The sequence below is a fragment of the Phyllopteryx taeniolatus genome, chromosome 21, assembly GCF_024500385.1.
Source record: "Phyllopteryx taeniolatus isolate TA_2022b chromosome 21, UOR_Ptae_1.2, whole genome shotgun sequence".
Classification (NCBI taxonomy): domain Eukaryota; kingdom Metazoa; phylum Chordata; class Actinopteri; order Syngnathiformes; family Syngnathidae; genus Phyllopteryx; species Phyllopteryx taeniolatus.
In genome coordinates this window covers 12,488,502-12,509,314 of record NC_084522.1, presented here as the reverse complement: position 1 = coordinate 12,509,314, position 20,813 = coordinate 12,488,502, and the positions used below count along the sequence as shown (strand labels likewise).

The following is a 20,813-nucleotide window of genomic DNA, read 5'->3' as shown; positions in this document are numbered from 1 at the left end:
CACTTTTAGTGTAGGTGCTAATTTTCATGGGATTATACTGTAGGTGGATTTCTAATCCGTGTTTGTACACGAGACTGGATCTTATAAATAGACTTTGGCCCAGGCGAACGCACACAGTTGCAGCTGTTGCCAGTCCGTCATGGAGGATAGAAGTGACTCATCAGCCATTAAACGGGCAAAAAGTCATTTTTTTAAAAGTTGAGATATATTTTGTGCGACGTATGGTGCTCCTACACAACTCCACAGTTGTGATGTAATCAATATAACAAAATAGAACCACTAATTACAACAACAACAAAATATTGTGTGCTTTTCAGCACCATCGTGCTTTTCAGCACCATTGTGTGGTACTTTCAAATAGTCCAGGTTGATATTTCACATTCCATAAAGGTCACCTAAGATGTTTATGTCATTTTTTCGTGATGAGATCGCCTGCATGCAAGTCCCAGACTTCCTTGTTGCAAGAAGTCAAAAACGAAACTGCCAAAAATAGAAAGATAAGAAAGATCTAAAGATGTTAAAGCCAATTCAATAGCCTCTTCTGCAGCATAGGGGTGGGGGATGAATAGTCGAGTGATTCCCCTTCAATCCATTCGACACAACTGCACCATTGCAAACTGCAACTTCAATAATAAACATACAGTTAGATTACTCTGTTTTATTATTGATTAAAAAAATAAATATTCATAGGATTTTGTTGCACTGTTTAGATAACCGAATGTGTCATTTTGCTTTTGTGCTGTATGAGTTCATGATAGTTGCAATACTCACTGCAGTTATTAATTTAGTATAACAAGGTGCACAGCTCACAGGGGTAAAGTGACAAAAGTGAGCCGTTACAATAACATGTCAACATGTCAAAGATTGGGCAGTAAAGCCTACAATATAGACATGCTTGATAATTGAATTTGAATTAAACTTGTCAGAGTGTATTGAAAAAAAATTATTTTAATTGCTACTATCATTAAACGTGGTAGCACTCTTTTATTAGTTTTCCAGGCACAAACCAATGGTCTAATGTCGTGGCTTTTCTTTTCTGTTCTTTTTTTAAACAACAAGCTTTGGAATGTATTTGAACAAGTACAATGAAGCGACGATAACATTTTTCTTTCAAAAAACATTTCTCAGTAATTCCCCCAACCATTTTGGAGTAATGTGAGAAGAGTTATAATCACGACTAAGGACACATCACACCCTTTGTGATTGGAAATAATGACATCATCACATTTGAAACATGTTTCCTGTACACTGTGAAAGAAAAAAAGAAGGAGTTTTCATCCTTTCTTTGTTTTCTTACAAGCCACTGAGGTTATTTTAATAAGGCAATGTAAATGATATTCCACAGAAACAGACCGATTATTGAATCCTATTTATGCGGTATTAGTTCAATTGAGGCGGCACGGTGGCCGACTGGTTAGAGCGTCAGCCTCACAGTTCTGAGGTGCGGGGTTCAATCCCCGTCCCCGCCTGTGTGGAGTTTGCACGTTCTCCCCATGCCTGCGTGGGTTTTCTCCGGGCACTCCGGTTTCCTCCCACATCCCAAAAAACATGCATGAATTGGAGACTCTAAATTGCCCGTAGGCATGACTGTGAGTGCGAATGGTTGTTTGTTCCTATGTGCCCTGCGATTGGCTGGCAACCAGTTGAGGGTGTACCCCGCCTCATGCCCGATGACAGCTGGGATAGGCTCCAGCACGCCCGCGACCCTAGTGAGGAGAAGCGGCTCAGAAAATGGATGGATGGATGGATAGTTCAATTGAAGTATATTTTCAGAGCATGCACACTGTGAGGATAGAATTTCACCAGCAGAGTTCACTGTAGACTCAGTTGGGGATCAGTACGCCTGTTATGGTAAGATTCTCTTCAGATATATACTGGGGAACAGACATTCGGCTTTGAAACACGTTAACCTTTACAGGTCAACTCAATTTGACCCTTAAACTTTTGAATGTACATGTCCAACTGTTCAATGTTTCAGTACTCCCCCCCACAAACATTCATTCCGACAGCTGGGCGCTGAGCTTTGAGTGTCACATACTGTTAGCTTTTCTGTTCAGCTCCTTGTTAGAGAACAGCAAGTTGTGCAAAAAGTACCGAAAAATTCAACAAACATGCATTCAAAAACGGTCAAATTACGTTGACCTGTAAATGTTATCGTGCATTATAGGTTTACCCTGAAATTTAACCCTAAATCATAATTTACAGGGTTTTTTTAAATTGTATTTTGTCCTAATATAGGTAGAGTTTTAGGAAATCTTGGGTCTAAAAAGGATTAATTCTGGTTGTGTCTGCAGGCAGATAGTAAACCAGTGCATATACTGTATGCTAGCTGGGTGATTTAGGTCAACTGGACTGGGTGGTCTGAGGAGGCTCAAATCTGGACACAATGCACCTGTCTTCCTTGGTGTGCATCAACATCTGCACTCTTGCTGCTGCTTTGTTTACTTTATGCCGCTTGTTTCCGGATTGTTTTGTTTGGCGGGCTGTTTTGCTACAAAATGTATGAATTGTCCTGGAACGCATCTGTGAACATCCCTTGTGTGCACACCTCTGAGACCTTGTTAATCATAATCATACTCAATTTTCTGCAGTTCTGCAATTTCTTCTCAGCTACAACACACACCAGCTATTGCAATGTATGCTGGGACTTGTAGTACCAGTTGTGTGTGCATTTCTAGGGTACACTAACTGGCGAGTTCCAACAAAAACATTACGGTCCAAATGCAAGTACATTACTCTTTGTCAGCTCTTTAGATGTAGAAGATAGTGTATGAAAATAATAATAAAAGAATGTATGTTATGACTACTTCCCAGGCAGAATTTAGCAAGTTTTCCTCACAGTTCTGAGGTGTGGGGTAAGAATGTGAGTTGCGGCTTCCCTGTGTGGAGTTTGCGTAATTGCATGCTTGTCAGGGTAATCCAGTTTACACCCACATTCTAAAAACATGCATGTTATGGGCATCGAAGACTAAATTGAACATAGGTGTGTACGGTTGTTTGTCTTTATGTGCCCTGCGATACTTTCATCTGCAGTATTGTTAAGACTGAGAAGGAGAAATGTAGGGGTGCTTTAACGCCCCTAAAACTGGGTTGAAATTCTACACAAAAATCAGGTTTTAATTCAACCCAGCGTGGCTTCATGTTGCCTTGAACGTTCTGTAAAGCTGACGTCAGCAAGCAAAAGTAAACTTCTGTATTATTCACGTATAAAGAAGTGACCTTTGTATTGTTTGGTGCTCAAAAATAGGGATTAGGATCTTGGACAAATTAAATCAAGTCCAAAATATGGGTCACAGAGGACTAACCAAGAGTCATGGTCACCAGTTAGGAGTCCAACAAGAGGACAAAGAGCATTACTGAAACCAGATGCACTCATTAGACATCGAGGGAAAGTTAATAGTTCCTGGTTTAGATTTATACGACAGCCCGCATGACAGTGTTTTACATTATGAAGAGCGTGGAAGCCGAAGAGGAAGGAATATGATAAAACAAAAGCATTTTAGAGTGGCAAGTGTTTACAGTTGTGGAAGGTTTAAATATTGCTGTTTAATGTCCGAAATCTTCCCCTGTGTCACTGATAACTGCTTGATGGTTGCAAGCACGACTCAGAGTCCACCAGCTCTAGTGGCAATGCTGAAACACATCAGCACCGATGGACTCATGTTAATGTCAGAAAGCAAATGGCAAAGAGAGTAATAACAGAATAATATTTGCTTTGGGTGGAGGCGTTGTCACATTCACTAATGAACATTAATGACAAAATGCAGCCAAGGCCAATGGCAATTGGGAATTCCATTTGCTCTTACTGTAATGCATTGACTTTATGTCATATATCAAATTATTCAACAAATGTTGCCCGGGTGACTCGTGTAATTTGTTCCGAGTATATCTAACATTTAAACTGCTGACCATGGCCCAAGTCAACAGCTTTCCCCTAGCGAGGATGCTATATTTATCGGCAGACAAAGGTCTTTGTGGGTTCAACATTTAAGGCCGATTGATTTGCTGACAATCTAGCCAAAGAAGTGAGTGTTTAGTTTGAAAACAATAACAAATCAATCTTCACAAGGAAAGTACAGATACATTTAACGCTTTAAAAACAGTGTTTTACAAAGAATTTTATGGCCGTCTATCCTTCCAAGAAGAGACTTTAAATCCGTTTGCATGAGCTTCACTGCGAGCTCACTTCACACTTTCATAGGCACAACGTAATGAGATCCAAAATAACAGTGGTATGAATAAAATTGGCCCTCGGGAGAGCAAAGGCCACAACCGCGCCTGGCAAGCATAATTTGGAACTTCATATATACCACAAAATCAAAGAAACATACAACTCAAGTACATGTTCAAAAATGTCTTCAAAACTAAATGGGGGTTTCCTTGGATCGCAACATTCATATAAACGTAGCTACAAAATACAGTCCTTTATTTTGGGTAACATCGGTATTAACTAGCAGAGATAATACATGTAAGCTTTTTACACACACACAAGAAAACACAGTTAAATCTTGCTTACCAGTTTGCAATTCATATGCTCGCAACTCTAAAGTAGTAAACTGGTGATTATACTCGGTTATATTATTTTATATCAAAACCAAAACAGTTAGCTGCTAAAGGGCTGATGATCTCCTCCTCTGGCAAAATCAAGTCTTACAGTCTAACACAGTTGTGTCAAACATACGCCCCGTGGGCCAAAACCGGTCCGCCAGGGGGCACAATCTGGCCCGCAGGATGAATTTGAAAGTGAAAACATACAAAAGACATAATGGTGGTGGGGACTAAGGATCATTTTGAGAATGATTGCGCTCCTGTAAGAAATTAAACGGTAATAATTCCTAGGTCTTCATAAATTGATTCAATTTTAAAGTGCAATACTATATTTTGCAGTTCCAAATACCTGTGACTGAAAGTTTTGTGCCTTAAAATACAATCACTGTAATCAGTTATTGGAATTTGAAGAGAGCAGGAACGAAACATGCATTGATGCACAAGTAACATACTTGTTACTAACATATAGTGTGCGTTCTAAGAAAATGATGGTGAACACTTTTAAAGTAGGTGGTAATTTTCATGGGATTATACTGTTGGTGGATTTTTAATTATACCAACATTATTGATGACAAGTCAAAGCCAAATATTCTCAAGAAATCCGAGGTTGTTTTGTAAAATGATTAAAATAAAAATCATTAAATATAAAATGTTTCCTAATGTATTTGACTTGGTTTGCATTCAAACAGAGGGGAAAACGTATTTCTAATGAAATCAGGTATGCTAAGATTTTAGTGGTCCTGGCCCTTTAACATCAAATTACCTACAATGAGTTTGACACCCCTGTTCTAACAGCCAATCGTACTTGGTGTAATTCCATTTCACATGCCATAAATTGCACTTTCATAAGGTATTTTATACTGTTAACGTGAACGTTTTATTTTCATTTTCAAGTATGCCCGTTGTCTTATCGTAGGATTCAGCGGCTCAAAGTGTCCAAACAACTAACTGCGGTACCACAGTATATTGTGCTATATTAGATCTGGTCAAATTCCAATACAGTAAACCTCTATATCGCGGTTTACCAATTGAGGGTTGAGTGCATGGCAGATTTTCTAAAATCATAATTACACTGATAAGTCACTATATCGCGGGATTTCCCCCCCCAAAAAAAAAAGATTTATTAATTTTTTTTACATAAGATACAGTGCATGAGATCGTGTGAGATCGGTGCGCTATTGACTGATGGATGGGAGCTGTCCTCTATCCTGGGCTGTGATTGGCTCATCGAAGCGTCATCAAACGAGTCTCGCAGGAGTTAAGGAATTATGACGTCTTGCGGTTACAAAGGTCTCTGTATGTATCTCTCTGTATCTCTCTTGTCCATTTCAAATCTACATGTGATCGCCGCTCGTACTGTTGTTACTCCGGTGTAGAGTGCTTCTGAAACTTAAAGTTTATACTTTATTTCAAGCCCTAAGATGCCACCAAAACATTCTGTGCCTTCTAAGAGGTAATCCATTTGCAGAAATGCAGCGGGGGCTGTAAATGCACATGGAGGGGAAAGTTGAAAAGCAGTTATTGGTATGTCGTCTCTTGACACCAACAAAGGCCAAATGTTTGTTTGCCAATTTGTATGGAGGCTCTTGACACTCCCCTGCCTCAGCCACTATTGAACACATTCCGGCGAGGGTGTCGGGTCAGTACCGGTGCTGACGGGCACATAGTAGTTTGCAGGCCGCAGTAGTTTGTTTAACCTCTGATTAGGCTCTGGAATCTCAACTATGAAGAGGCACTACAGGTCCTGACAGCATTTTTTGGCACTTTGGCAATCTGTCATTGGTTCCATCACATATGTGAAACAATTGAAACTCCACTATATTTGCAATGAGGAAATTATCTTTGCACCATCTGGTTTGACCAGAAAAAAACAAAACGAAAACTATTTAACATCTATCATCGACTGTATGCTGTATAGGAAGTTCAGGGCAGCACGGTGATCAAGTGAGAGTCAAGGGAATTGTGATCAAATTTATTTTTACTATTGTTATTTTGTCTGTACGGTATTTCATACAAATGTATTTGCTGCAAATAAAATGTTCTTAAAATGATTAGCTGAAAATTGTGTATCGTAAAATCGTATTGTTTTGTCTGATGGTAAAGTATCGGTGCGCTTATGCAATGCACCCTCGCTGGTGAGCTGGACATTTTAATCTGATGGGAATCTCACCGTTTGGCCTCTACGTTCTCTCAAACTTTCATATGCATTTATCTCAAAATAAAAATATTCTATATTACATTCGTACATTGTGTTTGTTGTAACATTCTACTGCTGCTCCTTATTTATTCATTTGTTTTTTGTATGAAGGACATTGGGGTGTATTTGGTAATGAAGGTTGTCAACATTTTCAGAATATGGTTGACAAGGCAACATGGTTGGGTAATAGCTAGCATGTCTGCCCTTTCCCTCACATTCCAAAAACATGTATTTTAAGTTAAAAAAGGAGTATGCATTTTTATATTTTATTTATGATCAATAAAAGGTGAAGGAAACACAAATAGGGAAATCACATCTCACCATTTAACGTTAACATATTTAACATACACTTGATGCCCGTACCTTGCAAACAGTCCTTAAATTTGGCCTTTAAAAAAAAAAAAACTAACACCATTGAAATTATGCATTTGGACGCATGAATGAGTGAGAGTCCACACTATGAAACTTTAGACACAAGTGTATCATCACAATAAATAAATAACAAAAAGGTCCAGTTCAAGAGAGGATAATAATCTTTGTGCATCACATTTTATTTGATATCAACACAACACTGACCACATGATACAAAAGATGTTTAAATAAATCAGCAAATCTACAGTTTAATGAGGTAAAAGCAGAGTTATCAGTGACACACTTCTCTAGTGTTATCTTCATTTTGTTAATCCGACAGAATAAAATAGCTTTCCTTGGGAAAGCTGATTTATATACAAACACATTCAATGATCTAAATGTTATTCGAACAAGTCAATGGTAGCTTTACAAGTTCGAGATACACCAAATGCGTATTCCTCTCTTCCTTCATGCGCCCTCCATGAATCCTCCAACACATTCTGCTGTCGTAAGGTAAATGTTATGAAACGCTCGTTCATGTGAATAATTTGCTGGAACAATGACTTTACATGCCTCACATCCAACCCAAGGAGCATGACTGGAAAACAGAAAGTCTGAATTTAGATGAAGTTTCATGCTGACGTCTCCAAAAATACATTTCTTTTTGTTTTTTTCTGTTAACAGTTTACATTATGATGATATATTGTATGTATGATGTATTGACCATCACATACCTGTTAGATTTGCAAACAAGGTAACCAGCTTAATATAAGCCCTTATAGTTTTAGAATGGTGAATGTGCCAGTCCTGCAGTGGAGTAGTAGCGCAGGTCTCAATATACACGTGACTTCATTATGCAAATGTATATTTTCTTCTTTTTATGCAGATCTAAAAGCAACGTTTTCCACATTTAATGCTTTTGTCTCATTGACACTGTCATCGGTATAATCAGTGTAATCAGTGTTACAATACAAAAATCAATCTGAACAGATTGAACATTTCTTAGTTTGGTCATCCATCCAGAAGTATTTTAACTAATAATGATATTACCCAATGCAAATATAGCAAGTCTTCAGCGATATAGTCAAACAGTGGATGGTCTCGGACTTCCATCCATCCATCCATTTTCTGAGCCGCTTCTCCTCACTAGGGTCGCGGGCGTGCTGGAGCCTATCCCAGCTGTCATCGGGCAGGAGGCGGGGTACACCCTGAACTGGTTGCCAGCCAATCGCAGGGCACATAGAAACAAACAACCATTCGCACTCACAGTCATGCCTACGGGCAATTTAGAGTCTCCAATTCATGCATGTTTTTTGGGATTTGTGGGAGGAAACCGGAGTGCCCGGAGGAAACCCACGCAGGCACGGGGAGAACACCATGGATATAATACGCCATAGAATCCATGTATGGATGGGACTAGTCATTCATTTTTCAAGTGGCTCCATTCCACGATTTAATTCCATAACATATCAAGTCTAAAAACAATCAGCAATGTGTCACCATTGAAAAATTCATCATTAATAAAATAAAGGTCAGCTTAAAACCGAGTGTGCTTCTCAATCATAATGCACATATACTGTAGATTCAGAATACACCGTACTGTACTAAAGACATTCATGTGATGGTGGATATTTGCATACAGTTGTCATAAGAGATGAATACTTAAAAACATAAGAATTATAACATTGAAGCCACTTTTCTGTGAGCAACAATTTAATACAAAAAGACAAATATGTGAGTTGTGTCCCTCAGAGCATAAAAGATCAGTTCTGTCCTGCAGTTTGTGAGTCCTCGCTGCTCTGTTATCCATCACTCCATCATATTCAGAACGTCCTCATTCTTACAAATTGGAAGACAAATCCTAGTTTTCTTGATGTGTGTTTTAAAAATGTGCACACATTCCCAGTGTGGGATAAAGAACACTTCACTTATGTTGTCCTTAAATAATTACAAGTGTGTTGATCTGATCAGGAGCATAAATCATGCCTTCCTCTGTTTTCTTTATTTCTCACTTCATTGCAGAGGAAAAGGTTATGAAGCATAGCCGGTGAAATGAGATGAGGATAAAACTGGAAGCGTCCCTCTGTGCTAAATTGCCATTTGGAGGTTTAACGGCTAGGAGAATTCCAGCGGGCGGATCATCATGGCCGTGGCTCGTAGTGAGTAGCTGGGGCCCTTAAAGTAGTGCCACTTGATACCGTTTACCTTCCCCACATGCTGTCCTTGCACGAAGTACATGCCGTTAAGGTTGGATGGGCCGCAAGCATCGAACCACCAACCTAAAAAGAGAACATAAACACATTTCTTTAATTAGTATAATTTTTTTCTTTTTTGGCGCATTGCATAGTTTTTGATATACAATATGAACCTGGATTAGTTGGTATTCTTCCAAGAATGTTCAGAATACATTTGAATAAGAATCCATCACAAAAACCTGTAAGATGGACCACAATCTGTCCCACTGGAACTCTTCTGGGTTTTTATCATCCATTCCAATATGTTGGTAGAGGAGTTCTCTACACAAATGTAGTTTTGTGTCATCGATTATTCAAATAAGACAGCTGTGGGATGTGCTCTGTACCAAAATATATCAGCTGTGATAGCAGGAAAAAGAATCACAACCAAGCTGATCCAAATTTGATGTGTATACTGAAAACAAATCTGTGATGTCATTATCCAGAGGGTAATGATCCAGATGTGTAGGATTTTTGGCAATGTTTTATAAAAATCCCATCTATGGGCCTGTCTGTAACGACTGGGGATTTGGAGCCAGAGGGTCACAAATGTCTGCTTTCAGGCTACTGTCGCACTTGAGCAAGGCACCGTCTTCACCGCCCTAGCTCAAGAGCTGCAGCATTGATTGTGTGTCCCTTTCACTCTGACATCTCGCCTTTCGTGCCTGCATGATGTATGTGTCATCTGATCCTCTGTGTGGTGTGCAACACCAAAATAAACAGCTGAGTGTGAATTTGAATTTCCCCTTGAGCGATCGGCATGAGTATAATTAAATAAAGAAAGAAATCCCAGCTGACTTTGGGCGAGAGGTGAGGTACACTTTTCACGGTTCGGGAGCCAATTGCAGGCCGATCTCCACAAACCGCCATTCAGACTCACATTCACAATTTAGTCTTCAATTACCTAACATGCACATTATAAACCTCAGAATTGTCAAACAGAAATGTTTCACAGAAACATTAATAGCGTTCTTGTCTTTAGGCTCGAAAACATAGTTGTTGGCATGTGTTTTTGAATACTGCGATATATATATATATATATATAGAACATAATAAATAAAATACAAATATAAATAAATAAATAATAAATAAATATAATGTAATACTAAGACAAGGAACATGGGTCTCCCATGCTGTGCCCATGCTGACACTTGTAACTATTTAACTTTTATCTGTTCAATGTGTTACTGTCACTGTGGTCGTTAGCATGCCAGTACCTGTTGGTGAACCCGTTCGGTACCTCGCTCTATTTAAAGCATAAGTATGTGTGCACCAAAGATCACAGCTCAGGGCTGGCACTGGGAACTTGTCTTCCACTCTCAAGGTGACACGGTTCATAATTCCTTTCTGCGATTACGAGAAATGGTGGATGTGCGGATGTGATTGTAAGAATATATTGGAGGATGAGTTTGAAACACATTAAACCGTATTTTAGATATCAGCAATGTAACATTCATGCTCTCTATCTGTGGCTTGTGAACTCTCAATTGCTGATACGGTCAGATATGGAACATATGCAAAGCATGGCATGTGTCACGCACTCCCGCCTGTGTCAGAGCTGAACACTACTTTGGCCTGTGACATTTCACAAAGCTTGTCTGCCATCACTGAGAATGAGTTGCCCTTGTTGCTAGCGCTCATCGCAGTGATTACACACACACACACACACATACACATACACAACAGCATTTAAAGTGAGGGATAATTAGATGACAAAACAGTGTATTATAGTTTTATAGTTCTGGCTTTAGGAGGAGATTCATTTGAACAAGTTTGCTTGCCAAATACATGTCATGTTTCGTGAGAAATGAATGAAAATGTCCGGAAACACGAGTCAATAAAATTTTATATGGGATGATGAGCTCATTACTCAAGAGAGTACACGGTGTAACAATGTGTTTGGGCTAAACATTACTTAGAGGGCGTTTGCAATAAGTCTGATAAGGGTGCTATGGTTCTGCTAACTTTGCAGTTCCTGCTGAGTAAGACAAAGATTCAGTGGTGAGAAAAATATTTGATGCTTGGCTTGTGACTGAAAGTATCTTTTTTACATCGTGAATTGTAGTTTTGTCCATCACATTTCATTTCAGTATAGTGGTACGACTGAATTTGAATGCTTCAGAGGTTGTACAGTTCCAGAACTCAACCAAAATTATCTTGCTTATATTTGGACTTTCAACTGACGTCATGCACAATTAAGTGTGTGTGTGTCTTTTGCTTTTTCTATGACATTTTTAGGCTTTTTGTCACACTTATTACCAACCCCAGGGAGGGGTGTTAAGAACAGAACAAAATAAGGGAGAAAAATATATCGAAGTCGGGTAAGAAAACAAAGTCGGGTAAGTCCCAACTCTAGTACCGGGCACTGGCCTCTATATAGTTAATAAGTGCTTTATGATGGTGACGCTTTGATCCTCGAAGAGATTACCGTAATTTCTTGTGTATAATGCAGGGTTTTTTCCCCCCCAAAAATTGTCAAAAGTCCATAGTGTGCATTATACATAGGTATTGGGGAAAATGGAAAAAAACTTCACATTTTATAAATGTAGGCCGCCATCTAGAGGTTATCAAAAAGCTGTACACTTTCATTCCTATATGCCGCCACCATCTAGAGGTTATGAGAAAGGTGTACACTTTCATACTAATATGCCACCGCCACCTAGAGGTTATGCAAAAGGTGAAGCCTACACTTTCTTTCCAAAATCACTATATGTATAGTTGTGCTCATAAGTTTACATACCCTGGGAGAATTATTATTATTTTTTTTAAAACGACTGACGACTAGCAACAACCATCATTAATTTCTTTAGGGTTATGTTTTATTTAATGATAATGCTTTTCTGAAATGCTTGACAGTTTAATTTGAATCCCTTTAAAATAAAATTAAATGTGTTTCGCCTAGCCCTTCATGTTTTTTTTAAAGAATTGTCCCCATCTTACAAATTCTGCCTGGGTAATCAAAGATGAGTAAAACTGTGTGTTTTGTCATTTACAAAATAAAAGTAGGTCTGTGAATTTCAGTATTACGTGTTCAAATAAAGTGCTTAACTTCAGAATAATTATGTGAAAAAAACCAACAAAATACAGATAATTCTTCATGTTTTGATCATATGGGTAGAAGCAAAAGCATGCATTGTAAAAATGCATTCTACATAGGTAGAAGGGTTTACCAGAATTTTTAGGTCAACTTTGGGGGGGTGTATTACACATGGGTACGCATTATACATGATAAATTACGATATTTTAACTTTTATTACTTCCCACTGGGGCGGGGGAGGGGGGGGGGGGGGGTTGCGGTTGGGGGTTGGGGAAATGTTTCAAAATAAAAACAATGTTGGAGTATTGAACCAAAGGATCCAATTTATCTCCAGGGTAAAAACCCCAAAAGACTTCTCACACAGCAGAAAATACAAAAAGACAGTTTGTCTGTCTGAACATTTTAGGTCAGATAGTTCATATGGCTACAATGTGCTCGTTTAAACCAGATTGGTGCAGTTGTCTTCACTTAGCCATTGCACTTTGACAAATTCAAAAATTAATCCAGTCTATATGGCCCTAAGTACATTTAGTGCTGTTTTTGCATACAGAATGTCCTTAAGACCATGCCAAGTTTGTTACCTCATTTATGTGGCAAAATAGTATTTTCTGTAGTTTTTTTTTCTCTCACTTACATCATCTAATATAGACCCATTCTTATAACTGCAGGCCCTAAATTAAGTACTGTGTGCACTGCTGGATTTAGACCAGTCCTGAGTCAGGTAACCTTGGACCCTGGCAACTAGCAATTAATCATTCGGAATCAGAGTGTTCTCCGCTCAATAAATGACACCTCCTTTTATTTTAACATATTCACAATGACATATGGCAACACCAATGGGAAAGTCAGCTTTCATAAATGCTTGATTCGTTGTTAGAAAGCAGCAAAAAAGCAGCAAGGGTTGCTGGGCTCCACTTTCAAGGCAGGAGAAGTGGTGTCATTTTAATCACGCTGACTTTTGGTGTAGCGCCTGAGCATTTTTATATTGTGCTCATTTTCCATGCAGAATGTGGCTTAATAGGTGTGGATAGATATTACAGTATATACTGCAACATTAGCCCATTGTATGAATTGCAGGAAGAGGTTCAGCTTGGTCAGACGTGAACTAATGTGGTACGGACATTGTGGCCTGCTTGTGAAGCTGAACATGGAATCATTGTTTTTTGGCTATGGAACGAAACCTCTTTTTTTTCCTTTGTCCAAGATGAGGACCTTCCAAAATTGGAGACAGAAGAGTTTTTTGCCTTTTACATTGTGTTCATTGTTTTCTTTAATTCATTTGAAATATCAATTCCCATATACAGTGTATGATTCCCCCCTTTCCTCAATTCACCATTGTTGTTAGTGGGCCTTTTTCATTGGATCAAATTGCTTTAGGCTCAGTGTTTTACTTTTTACTATTGAGATTTAGTAATTTTTACGCTCCTATGACAATCGATAATGTTAAAAGATGATTAAGGGCGTCTGCATCACAAATCAGCTTTGAAATTTGCAATACACCTTTGTCGTACGCCATAAAATACTTGATAAAACTTTACATTTAATGATTAACAGTCTTATTTTGACGTATCATCTTAAGCAAGTGATTTTATACATACAGTATATATTTGTGTTATATTCTGTCTTTCCCTGCTCGTCTTGTTGTCCCGTTTATTAACTTCACATCCCAGAAAATGCTTCAGTATGTGAAGGAACCCAAAGATGATTTAAAAGTAATCACATTAGTTAAAGCAACATGTGTCTACTGTTTTGCATGAGGTTAAAATGTCCTTATGTGGAACTGCACTCACCACCAGTGAACATGAGGGCGCACTTGCACATGCAGTTGTCATTGTCCATGTCCTTGGTGCTGAAGTCTGCGCCATGGATCACTAGACTGCTCTGTCTGCCTGCCGTCCCACTGTGGCTTTTCAGGAATAGCCTGAAAGACATCAGGAGGTGGGAGGCCGGACATAAAAACACATCAGTGTGAGGTAGAGAGAAGAGGAGTGTGAGTGACGGACGGCAATAAAGACACAACATGCTGCAGGAGATATCTCCTGAGAGATATTTTTGTTGTTGTGAATGAGCTTATGAAGAACACCTGGAAAAACATTAGAAAGACTGACTGGATATAAAATGACAACTCGAAGGACACTGGAAGCAGATGTTAAATTTAAGAAGAAAATGCCGTGTTCATCAGATCTTATCCAATTGTTGCTACTGGAATCAGCCCGGTGTTTTTATGTGTGAGCCATTCACCAGAAAGAAAGAGAGAAAACAATAATCATGCCATCAAGATGGCAGTCAGAGGGCATGAAAGGACATGACCAGTCTTAGGAAAGTACCATAATTCTGAAGTTTGTATCACAAACTGACCTTAAAATGCACTTCCCTGACTTCAGTTAGACTTCATCTCAACATGGGTCCAATATGAAGTCAACCTTGCAACCTCTTTATCTCATTACTCCCAATGAGTAACAAATGAGATGCATGAGAGTTTCTGTTTGTTTGTTTTGTTTCCATTTTTATGTATGACAGTTGATGACCAAAGTGAATGTAAAAGTAATATGCAGTAAGTTTGAATACCTCAGTGACTCATTTTAGCAAAGAGAGTCATCTAGCTTAAGACTCCTATATTTATACAGCTGTGTAAAAGATTGATCTGTAGAAAGAGGAGTAAAAGGAGTAGAAAAAAAGAGAAGTGTTGGCCAGCAAAACAATTCATATAGTGATCCAGTGGAAGGATAAAGGTCTTTTATATTTTTTTAAGTTGTTCACCAAGAGGGGGACACAGAGTTCTGATACATACCAAATAATTATCAACGGAACATTGTTTTTTTTTTCCTGGCCAACATTCAAAAAAATAGTATGCAAGCATCCAAACAATGCAGTCTAGCAGGCCGGAGATAGCTTTGAAATTATATTCTGGTTGAGAACATACCAACTCACTTACGAGTAGAATGGCCAGTCAGTCCTAATTCCAAGCAACAAAACATGTTGTGTCAAGGATCAGGTCTGCTACTACTCTGATAAAGGCCAGACTTACACTTTTAACTCTTTAGTTTCCATTTTACAAAGGCGTTGTGAGATCTGTTGCACTCACAAATTGCCAAGACACATCATCAAGAAGGATTTTCAGCATGACACTTTGACAGGCAGCTTGAAATAGTATGGGTCTGTGTTTACTGGGTGACCAGCATATTTACCAGTCCAACATCTACAAAGTGAACAGACATTTGCTGTCTGCTAGGCTTCCTGTCAGGATATGTTCTGCGCACAATTGGTAGTAGAATCATCTAAAGATGGGCCAAGTTATAAAACCAAGCGACAAAAGATAAAGCTAAGGAACAATATATGAGACAGGAACAACATATTCATAGTAATCCAGTTCTATGCCGTCTAAAAATAAACAGGTGGACAGTGTGTCTACAATGTCAGATATGGTCCTGGTTCACTTAGCGTTCACATTGTCATTATCATCAGTTGACTAAAAGTGGCATAACAGACGCTTGATTTGTGTCTTTGGATCATGCGGTGTTCACACTTGAGGCGGTGTGAAGCGGACAAGCGGTCTCGGCCACTTGTTTGGTCACAAGACACACCTGAAACGAATCGTACCCGTGTGCCAAATTATTATCCAATGAAGAGAAGACCTGCTCGAATCAGATGCATCACTATGCGCACACAAACTGAAGACTTGTTTCCAAACCAGCTACTTACAACGTGTAGCTAAGTCACCATTGTACCATTTAACAATTCATTTACCTGCTTGATCGGATTACAGTCTGATTGCGCTCTCACGACAATCAAACCAAAGCATGCCTTGCTTGCAACAGTATCAATATCAAGACTGTTAGATTTACTGTGCTCACCGTGACCATTGGAAAAAAAGCATTTTTTTAAGTTCTGGCCATCTAATTGTAGGTCATTCCAAATTTCTTTGAAGTTTGAGCGCAATCTATATGCATATTTACCAAGTGTCAAGAAAGTATTTTCACTTGTAGATCAAGTGCTATCAAAGTTATACACCCCAGTCAACAAGAGAAACAGAGGAGGAATCAGATATCGGCGAATTGTTTGTCTGACACCATTTCCAAGTGAAACTAGGTCACGGTGATTGACATCATGCTGGATTATAAAACCATGATCATCAAACTGAACTGAATACTAACTAAATAAAGAAAAATAACATTGGTGCACAAAGGCTGTTGTTTGAATTATTTCCAATATTTATTGGAAACAATCTTATGTGCACATATATATCACATGAAGTATATCCATCAAATATTTTAAAAATTTATAAATATTAAAAACTCATTCACATTTTCCTCAGTGGAGGTGCACTTAATAATTCAATGTAGAGAAGTATGTCTAAATCAGGGATCGGAGTTGTTTCTCCTAACACACAAGAGAAACGTGTTGAATTACACCAGTGCAAGATGGGATTGACATGGGGCCCCAGATCTACTAACATGTGGTCTATTACTATGAACAGAGGTTATTGCTGTCATATAGCAACCTTAGGAAGACCAATCCAAGCAATACCCTGCACAAAGTTCATATGACTCTGAAACTTTGTTGAAAAGCAAACCACAGTGCAATAAACAATAACTTTCTTCCTGCGATTTCTCACAGCCTTCAAATGAAACACTTTTTAGAAACTACTTTTCTTTCCATGTATTGGTAAGATATGGCCAAGTGTGTGCAGATTTTTTATATTGGTAAAGAATCAACAAACAGTCACGTAAGCATTCAGAACCTGCTTTGACAATCCAGTGAGGAGTCTACCAGCCAACCAGTAATGCATTAGACAATTTTCAGCATTTTAATTATGTTTAAAATAAACATTAATTAATATTATGCCTTAAAGCTAAACACTTTTAAAAGCATAAAAAAAGTAGCATTTTTATTCTGTACAAAATCAGTAAACATGTATAAAATGTAGGTCACCTTGCCGGAGAATGGAACAGGTTCACCCACTCATCAACTTGAATGCACAATTGCAATTTACGTAGTGTGAACTTGTAAGAGAACAATTGCACTGAACTTCATTCAGGATCCTACTGTAAATATAATGGGAATTAGGCAAAACAAAATATTTTAAATATTGTACTTTGAGCAACAGATACAATCTTATGACAACCTGACAGGAGAGCATATTAGGACTGTACTGCAAAATGAAAAGCAAAAAAGAAAAAAAAATCTTTCGAAAGAGCTGAATTGCTGCCATTTATATCATTCATTTTAATTGGAAGATATATATACACACACACACACACACACACGTGCACACAATTAATTGGAAAGAAACCCTATATAGTACCTTTATTTGAATCATCCCAATACTATTTTCTCGTGTGTGATTTAACCAGGAAACCATCCATCCATCCATCCATTTTCTGTACCGCTTCTCCTCACTAGGGTCGCGGGCGTGCTGGAGCCTATCCCAGCTATCTTCGGGCGATAGACAGGGTACACCCTGCATTGGTCGCCAGCCAATCGCAGGGCACATATAAACAACCATTCACACTCACATTCACACCTACAGACAATTTAGAGTCACCAATTAATCTACCATGCATGTTTTTGGGATGTGTGAGGAAACCGGAGTACCCGGAGAAAACCCACGCAGGCACCGGGAGAAAATGCAAACTCCACACTAGGTGGAGCCGGGATTTTAACCCCAGTTGTCAGAACTGTGAGCCACTTGTGCTAACGAGTTGTCCACAGTGCCGCCACCAGGAAACCAGTTTACTTTTTCCAAGTACAGAAATTTCATTCGTACAATAATGCATAATTAATCAAAACAATTAAAATACAGAATCCTTCATTTGGCTATTTTTATTGGCCACAAGTTCAGTTTGGCCATCTTCCACTCACCAATATTGTGCCCGCGGGTACTTCAGTGTTTAGTATTTTCTCTGTTTTGGTTCTGTACAAACTCCAATTCCAATGAAGTTTGGACGTGTGTAACATGTAAATGAAACCAGAATACAATGGTTTGCAGATCCTTTTGAACCTATGTTCAATTGAATATACTACAAAGACAAGATATTTATTGTTGAAACTGATAAATATTCACTCCTTTTAAATTTGATGCCTGCAACATGTCCCCAAAAAGCTGGACATGTTTATTGCTGTGCTACATTACCTTTCCTTTTAATACTCAATAAGCATTTGGGAACTGAGGACACTAATTAAATAAAGCTTTGTAGGAGGAATTATTTGCCATTCTTGCAACTTCACTTGCTCAACAGTCCGGGGTCTCCGTTGTCGTATTTTGCGCTTCATCACGTGTCACACATTTTTAATGGGAGTACTATTCACACTCTTTTACTACAAAGCCACACTGTTGTAACATGTGGAGAATGTGGCTTAGCATTGTCTTGCTGAAATAAACAGGGACATCCCCGAATAAGACCTTGCTTGGATGGCAGCATATGTTGCCCCAACACCGACCTGTATGTAACCTTTTAGCCTTAATGGTGCCTTCACAGATGTGCAATTTACCCATGTCATGGGCACTCACACATCCCCATACCATCACAGATGCTGGCTTTTGAACTTTGAGCTGATAACAATACCGGTGGTCCTTTTCCACTTTGACCTGGAGGACACGACGGCCATAATTCCCAAAAAAAAAAAAATTTGAAATGTGGATTTGTCAGACCACAGCACACTTTTATACTTTGCATCAGTCCATCTCAGATGAGTTTGGTCCCAGAGAACCCAGTGACATTTCTGGGTGTTGGTGATATACTATGGTTTTCGCTTGACAATGGTTTTCTGAAGTGTTCCTGATCTCACGTGGCAATGTCCTTTACACAATGATGCCAGTTTTTAATGCAGTGCTGTCTGAGGGATCGAAGGTCACGGGCATTCAATGTTGGTTTTCGGCCTTGTGCTTACGGCAGATATTTCTCCAGATTCTCTGAATCTTTTGACGATATTCTGGACCGTAGAAGATGAAATCCCTAAATTTCTGGCAATGGTTGTTCAGAAACGCTTTTCTTAAACTGATGGACTATTTGCTCACGCAGTTATTCACAAAGTGATGAACCTCACCCCATCCTTGCTCGTGAACTACTGAGCCTTTCGGAGAGGCTCCTTTTTTTTACCGAATTATGACACTCACCTGTTTCCAATTTACATGTTCATCTGTGGACTGTTCCAAACAGGTGTTTTTGAGCATTCCTCAACTTTCCTAGTCTTTTGTTACCCCTGTCCCATCTTTTTTTGGAATGTACTGCAGGTATCAAATTAAAAATGAGAGAATATTTGCAAAAAAAAAAAATAATGTTCATCAGTTTGAACATTAAATATCTTGTGTTTGTAGTGTATTTAATTGAATATAGGTTGAAAAGGATTTATAAATCATTGTCTTCTGTTGTTATTTTCGTTTTACTCAACTTCCCAACTTCACTGGAATTGGGGTTTATAAAACATTTCTTTCTCTACCCCTGGTAAATGGTGTATTATGCAGATCATATAATATCGCTCTATACTCTTATTAATTCTTTTCAACATAATGGAATAATGCGGCTCTCACAGGCTTTTAATTAAAGGTTTGCTGCTACCGATTCATTACTCAGCACTACAATGTGGCATGTAGAACACGGCACAGTTATTCTCTACAGGCAAAGAAAGACAATATTTTTTAATATAAAATAAAAAAATGGATGTCAGGAATTGCACTATAGCCTTAAACTATACATTTAACGAATTGCACTGTTTCCCAAATGTATTCAGTCCACTTGCGTTGTATGCTGCTTATTTAATGTATTGGGTTTGTTATGGTCTAACTTTAAAATGCTTTGAACAAGCTGACTCACTTGTTGTATCACCTCATCATCAAACACCTGCAATTTCTCCTACAGTTACATGCGGTTCCCCCACAAATTAGAACACTGAACCAGAAAAAGGCATAATGTGGCTAATTAAACCAAACGTAAAGGAAGATACTGTATATAGTTAAACATAGTTATATTGAAGGGGGAAAAAAACTAAAAAGGTAATGGTATGTATGTGGACAAGAATATAACCTTTACTTGGCAGGTAATACGAAGAATGTTTTCTTGAGTTTGCTTGGTTATTGTTGGACTGTTCCTATTTTTCTTTGCTGTATGTGTCTTGCTGTCTGGATTTGTCTGTACCTCATCAGGACCTGATCAATCGGTATCAATCATCTGACTCTTGTTGACACAGCATAGCTGCTAGTACCTAAAAGTAAGAAAAATAGTCTTCAACTCACTATGAAGCAGACTGTATTACTCACTACTATCCTCTTCAATCAAAAGCAATAAATACAAAAGTGAGTTAAGACAATCCAACACACAGAGGTCCCAGAACACATGATGTAGTAGCACCTTCTGGTTGTTGTTGGCCAATGTTTTAAAAAAGCAATGTGCAAATGTCCTACCAAAAATTTTTCTTCGGAACAAACATCCATCCATCCATTGTTAAA

At 38.5% G+C, this 20,813-nt stretch overlaps 1 protein-coding gene across 2 annotated transcripts in view; it reads right to left on the bottom strand.

Annotated features, from left to right (window-relative positions):
- Positions 1-7,275: 7,275 nt before the first annotated feature.
- Positions 7,276-20,813, bottom strand: part of angpt1 (angiopoietin 1) — a 54,871-nt gene continuing 41,333 nt past the window's right edge. For both annotated transcript variants that reach the window (XM_061760814.1, XM_061760815.1), the window contains exons 8-9: positions 14,158-14,288; positions 7,276-9,375 (exon numbers count right to left, since the gene is read on the bottom strand). In XM_061760814.1, the coding sequence (XP_061616798.1) occupies positions 9,212-9,375; positions 14,158-14,288 (295 nt within the window). In that variant the 3' untranslated portion in view covers positions 7,276-9,211. The remainder of the gene's footprint in view (positions 9,376-14,157; positions 14,289-20,813) is intronic.